Source organism: Alligator mississippiensis, chromosome 1 (assembly GCF_030867095.1).
Source record: "Alligator mississippiensis isolate rAllMis1 chromosome 1, rAllMis1, whole genome shotgun sequence".
In the NCBI taxonomy this organism is placed as follows: domain Eukaryota; kingdom Metazoa; phylum Chordata; order Crocodylia; family Alligatoridae; genus Alligator; species Alligator mississippiensis.
This window is the reverse complement of record NC_081824.1, coordinates 123,071,156-123,077,155: the sequence shown is the minus strand read 5'-3', so window position 1 is coordinate 123,077,155 and position 6,000 is coordinate 123,071,156. Positions and strand designations below refer to the sequence as shown.

Below are 6,000 nucleotides of genomic sequence, written 5' to 3'. Positions count from 1 at the left end.
GAATGAACTACATATCTTTTAGATCATTCATTGGATCTGGCATTGAATTAATGACAACAAGAAAAACTGAATCCTGCAAAATACATTCTCCTCATGGTCTGGATAGAGTCTTGCATGTTTATTCCCCGAGTTTTGGCTAGGCATATTCCTGTCTCACATACTTAATAAACACAAGATTATTTTCCAGCATTCCACCAAATAAGTTTTCCAATTGAATTTTAACAAAGAAAAACCACTATTACAAGATTTTAATTATTTGGAACTCTAACAAAATGAAGGTTTATTCAAAAAATATTTCTTTCCACTTCAGGCAAACTGTTACATTAACTTCCACTGACTAGTATTTCAAAGTATGCTGTCATTTCCCCTCATATTAGTAAAAGATACAATTGCAGTAAATTGTTTCACAAGGTGTTTGGAAAAAAATATATACAAAATTATTCTTTATCTCTCCTCTTATGATGAAGCAGAAGTACACATTTTTGGAGCTAAAATATATATTGACATACTTAACCTCACAAATAAATAAATATGTACAAGGGAGGTTATTCTGTCAACAACAAAGAAAAAGGTTTACATTGCAAAAGTGAGAGTATTCAAGAACCTCAGACTGACATAGACAGTTTAAGACTACTACATGGTAGTAAAAAAAAAATAAAAAAAAATCTTAATTTAGCAAAAATATAGGTAACTGTACATTAATCTGATGGTTAGGTTACAGCTAGGCTTCTGCCAGGATACTTCTTTTACACTTTTCTTAACATTTACTGTACTATTGTGTTTAATTCCTCAGCTTTTCAGGAGCATATGCTTTTCCTTCTTTTCACTAGTGAACACCTTAATCAGGTAAAAATCTCACAGTAAGCGGCTATCTGAACACTATTATCTACAGTAGTTAGGCAGGTGGAATAATAAAATATAAGTTCTGTAAATGTTCATACATAAGCTTTGCCTAAATTCTTTTCCTTAATAAATGTATTTGACAGAATTAATCCCTGATATAACTACATCTGAAATCAATAGGTCTGAATTTAGTTTATACCATTACATGAATTATAATTGAGGTTTGCTCAGGTTATTTGTAGGGATGTTACAAACAGTGTTGCTGGACCCAATGTAATTAAAACACACTTCTCCTCTGCGATGATCAAGGTATTTGTGGCTCAGGTCGATATTATATTCGTGCAGTCACAGCATAAAATAATCTTTCCAAACAGAAACAGATGCAAAGTACACACACTATTATGAATCAAAGCCCCCAGTTACTGAGTGCCCCGCTGCTTATCACCAGATGTATATCACAGCAGAGGTTTGTAGAAATGTTTTGGTAAATATAATTGAATGAAAAGTGGTCAATTTTTTTGAAACTGAAAATTCTCATTTTCTGTTAAAAGAATATATATATTTTATTTCCTTTGAATACATGGGAAATGTCCTCTATTTTCTGACCACAGAGGCAACGCATAGGGCACCCTCCCCCCACCCAGTCGGCCATGGGGGAACCCCCCTCCGCTCACTGACTGACATGCCCCCTCTGACCAAGGTGGCAGCAGTTGCCCATGTCTGACCAAATTAGTTATTGCCATTTTAAAAGAAGTGTACAGTGACAGGTGTCACAGACGCTATGCAATAACTATGCAATTTCAATAACAGATATGGTATATTGATAGACATAAATGGTAACATAGAGCCAGGTGATAGGTTTATATAGCTCAGAAAAGTAGAGCCTTTTATGATCTTTGTCTTCTGTACCCATTCAGAATTAAATGCAGTTTTGCAAACAGTGCAATGACGTTGAATTCAGGTTATGTTGATTGATCATTGCATCTCAGATGATCTGTATCCGTATAACATTTAACCAACTGCTGCCAGAAGGAAGTGTGATAATACAGACTACACAAGTGCAATTGTGGAGCTCAATTTTGTAGTGTAACATACTGTAGCCTTTAGATGCTTTATACATTGCAATGTCATGTAACAACAGGTCTCTATGCACAACATGACTAAAATATAGGAAACACACAAGCTAACGTGTGGTTGAACATTTTTTTGATGTATTTTAACTGATATCCTTATAGCATCACTCATTTCACTTAGATTGTCTTTGTACATGCTGTTGTGTCTTTTGTTATACCTACCATGTACAAATATCTGGATTAGACCCATTTTAATTGGTGAAAATGGGTGTTCAGTGTAAGATTACACCAGCACAGTGGTAGAAAGGGGGCACATCTACACAAGACGCTACTGCACAGTGGTTACTTTTATTAGTGAGTGCTAAATAAATGTGCAGTAACTGGAGTTACTGCACAGTAGTGCCAGTGAACATCTTTTAAGTGACACTACTTCACAGTAGCTTAATAGTACTGTGCAGTAGCATATTGGCACTATTAGTGCTGTGATGCGTTACTACACAGTATTATTCTGCTACTGCACAGTCAGTGTCTCATGGAGACATGCCCAGTGAGATGTTGCCTTTTCACATGGAATGATGCATGTATGAATATCAAGGCATTTGACATTGTGTAAGCATGGGAATACCTCATTTAACAATTTTTTATCATTTCAAACCTCATTTGCATGTAGGCGGACTTAAATGTGGGGAGTTATCACCAACTTGCATACCCATATCAACAAGAAAATACTGCTACCCATTAATGTGATTGGTGTTTTTCTATACAGAAGGATGCAATTTGGTCCAGAAGGTCCAGAGTTTTCAGATTAGTATTCATATGCAAATCTGAATAATGTTTCCTTTGTATTATTAGGCCTGGAGGTTTATTTGGTAAGAGTAACTCTTTGAGACTGGAGTTAGGGTTTTCTTCACCTGTGAAAAGACACTGCAGCAGTGGATAGCCAAGCAGCAAGAGTTTAAGAAATACAGCGAGGAAAAATCCATGCTATTCATAGAGAAGAGATCATCAATTAAGAAAGCTGCACAGAAGAGCCTGTATGTTTTCCAGATTACTTCTTCTCTTCCTTCCAAAGGACTCAAGTCTTGCTTCAATTCAGTCTAAATTACTTGGAGTTGGATTTGTAACTCTTCTTTAGTCTTCTATATTCAAGTGTGATCTATCTATCTATCTATCTATCTATCTATCTATCTATCTATCTATCTATCTATCTATGTGTGTATATACATACATACATACATACACACACATAGAAGAGGGTGTGGAGGGGGAAGGGGAAGAATTCTTACTTTGTATAGGATCACACTTAAAATCTGCTGTCCTGGTAAAAGCTGCTGTCACGTTGGCTGGTACAGACTGGAAAACAGTTTTTATTTCATGCTGGAAAATGGTCAATGCTGAAACCATATTAGCAAAGACAACTAAGTCTTAATGGGGGAAGTCTTCTTGTATGGAATTGCTTAACAGAATGGCAGTGTAAGTAAGAAAAATAACTACATCTTCTTGCTCAGTCTCTAATTCCTCCATTGTTATGAATCTCCAGTCTCCTTTTTTCCCTCTTTCTTTGGTTCAGAAGTTCAGAAACCAGTTAGAACTTTGTGCTGTGGCTGAAGGTATCTGACATGATAATGTTTTTATAGAAGTTGTCAGAGTGAGCATTGCAGTACCCCTTGACCTTGTCAATAACCTGATGGACAGGGATGATTGATGTCTGTTCTCCATCCATTGGGGAAAATTTTGATGAGGGCTTCTCAATGAAAATATTATCTAGGGAGGGAAAAGAAAGGAAATTAATGCTTTTCAAACAGGCTTGTTATTTAGCAGATTAGGCACCTGCTAGCAATTCCCATCTGTACATTGATGTAATTCACTTTTTAGGTCAGTCACCCTGATGGGTTTTTTTTTCATGAAAGCCATTCAATTGCTTGTTATTACCTGTCTATGTGCTTTTCAATTATATATGCTATACACCAAATTCACATGTTCTAACCCACAGAAATTTGGCCCATCTCTCCAATCCTTTTCCAAATCCTCCTGCCTCTCTCTCATCCTATATTCTTCCAAATTCAGACACTGAATCTTATTGTGCCATGCTATATCAGTTTAGCTACTCATGCTCTAGAATTGGCATCAGTATTACTGTATTATAATAGAAGGGATGATTTGAATATTATTTTACAATCATTTGGGAAATGAACGAGTCAAACTATAAAACAGTAGGAACATGCTAGTGAGGAGAATGTAATAGGGTGAATAATAGAAATTAAAAAGTTATTAAATAATAACAAAATTAATAATAGTATGTAGGAAAATATAATTTACAAGTAAAACTCAAAGAGCAGGGTTTAAAACTGCCCTTAAATTTGCACCCACGTGACTTCCCAACATGTGAAGAATACAAACTAAGGAAACATTGGACTAGTGTGCAGTACTAAAAGGAGGAGGAAAACATGTTCATATTTCATGTGCTTTAAGCCAAGTATGAAATATAGAGGGAAAAAAGGAAATAAAATATCTTTGTCTTAATTTCTTCTTCAGGTTTCTAAAGTTCAGAACTCCTGAAGTTCCTGATGATGTTGGTAAAAATCTGATGACCAGATTGCATGTTATCATCATGAGATCCTTACCTGGTTTACCAGGGCAGTCAAAGAAGAGACGGCATGAAGTTCTAGCTAGTCTTTTATCTCCATTTTACATGAGGGAGCCAGCTAAACTTACTACTTAGCTATAAGGAAAAAATATTTTGCTTTTGCTAGGTGGATTTTCTTTTTCTACTTTCACCCACTAAAACTGGCTGCAAGAGACTCCTGAATTTCTTCACAACAGTCATCTTTATCTCACTAAACTTTCCTCATATAGCCTTCAGCTGAAAACTCTTTTTCAGATAGAAAAAGGAAATACCCACTTTGAAGGCTAACAGAATCACTGTTCTGAGTTTGGCCAGTAGGGAGAGCTCATGTAGTGAGCAATCATCTTTTCCCTTTTTCTCCAAATACATTGTTTTGATGAATTCCCTTTTCTCTTCCATTCTCATGAATAAGACTGGAAGTCATTCTTTTAACACAAATTGGATAGGACCCAACAAGAAGTGAGATAGCAAGATGAATAGTTTCATGAAGGAAAGCACCCTGAGCCATCTGTTTGATACATCTTTAAGTGAAAATGTGTAACAACTTTCAAATATTTACTTTGCAAAATGTATTTATTATTCTTAAACCTAGTATATTTTATCATTTTAAATGATGTATTTGCTATAAAATTATTTCTAGGAGAAATATATTGATTACCAAAGAAAACAAAATGGAAATGCAATTTTCAAAAAAAAATGTTTCATGATACCAGGGCATAGTGCTCATAAAAATTTGCTATATGAAATTCTGCTGTCATTGCACATAAAGAGAAATGGATTATAGAGAGGAAAATCAACAGCTTCAGTCATGGAAAAAAGAGCCAGGCTCAGGCATATCAGAATAATATTTCTTGAAAAGCAGGTGAAAATGTCCAATGAATTACAGCAAATAATTCTGCACCCTTCTGCAAACTGCTGGATACTGCACAGTCTCTCAGTTGTTTTACTCGCTAGCCAATGGTTTTAGAATTTGGAATGTTTCTCTTTATTTTATTTAAAATTTTAAAATGGAGTCTTGTTTCTTAGGGAAGGTTGTTTCCACAGTCCTCAAATCATTACACTTAGATTAAATGAGGCTCCATTAACAAGTCACATTTCCCAAATAAATGATTTTCTACCATGTTCCCATGACAAATAGGACTCTTTTTCTTGAGTTCAGTGGACTTTGGACTACATCTCATGGATGAAATCTTGGTCCTATTGAAGTTAATGAGAATTTTGCAGTTGACCTTAGTGCAACCAGGATTTTACCCCTTGTTTGCAACACCAGTGTAAAAGGTATTTCAGCCCTGAAAGTGACCAGTTATGGCCAGTCCCATGTCACAGCTGTGCCAGAAGACTCTGAAAATTCACAAGAATGATTTGTTTTGTGCATGTTATCAAACATTTACCTTGTGAACCTTACAACAAGGTTTCCAGGGGTATCTGAAAAACATTGTCCATCATACGGATGTAATT

The 6,000-nt window shown here is 35.5% G+C and overlaps 1 protein-coding gene across 5 annotated transcripts in view; it reads right to left on the bottom strand.

The window, feature by feature from the left end:
- Positions 1–246: 246 nt before the first annotated feature.
- ADGRG6 (adhesion G protein-coupled receptor G6) overlaps positions 247–6,000 on the bottom strand; it is a 170,657-nt gene continuing 164,903 nt past the window's right edge. For 4 of the 5 annotated variants that reach the window (XM_019488390.2, XM_014605563.3, XM_019488389.2 and 1 more), the window contains one exon: positions 247–3,680. In XM_019488390.2, the coding sequence (XP_019343935.1) occupies positions 3,502–3,680 (179 nt within the window). In that variant the 3' untranslated portion in view covers positions 247–3,501. The remainder of the gene's footprint in view (positions 3,681–6,000) is intronic. The other variant, XM_014605564.3, reaches the window with a different exon arrangement.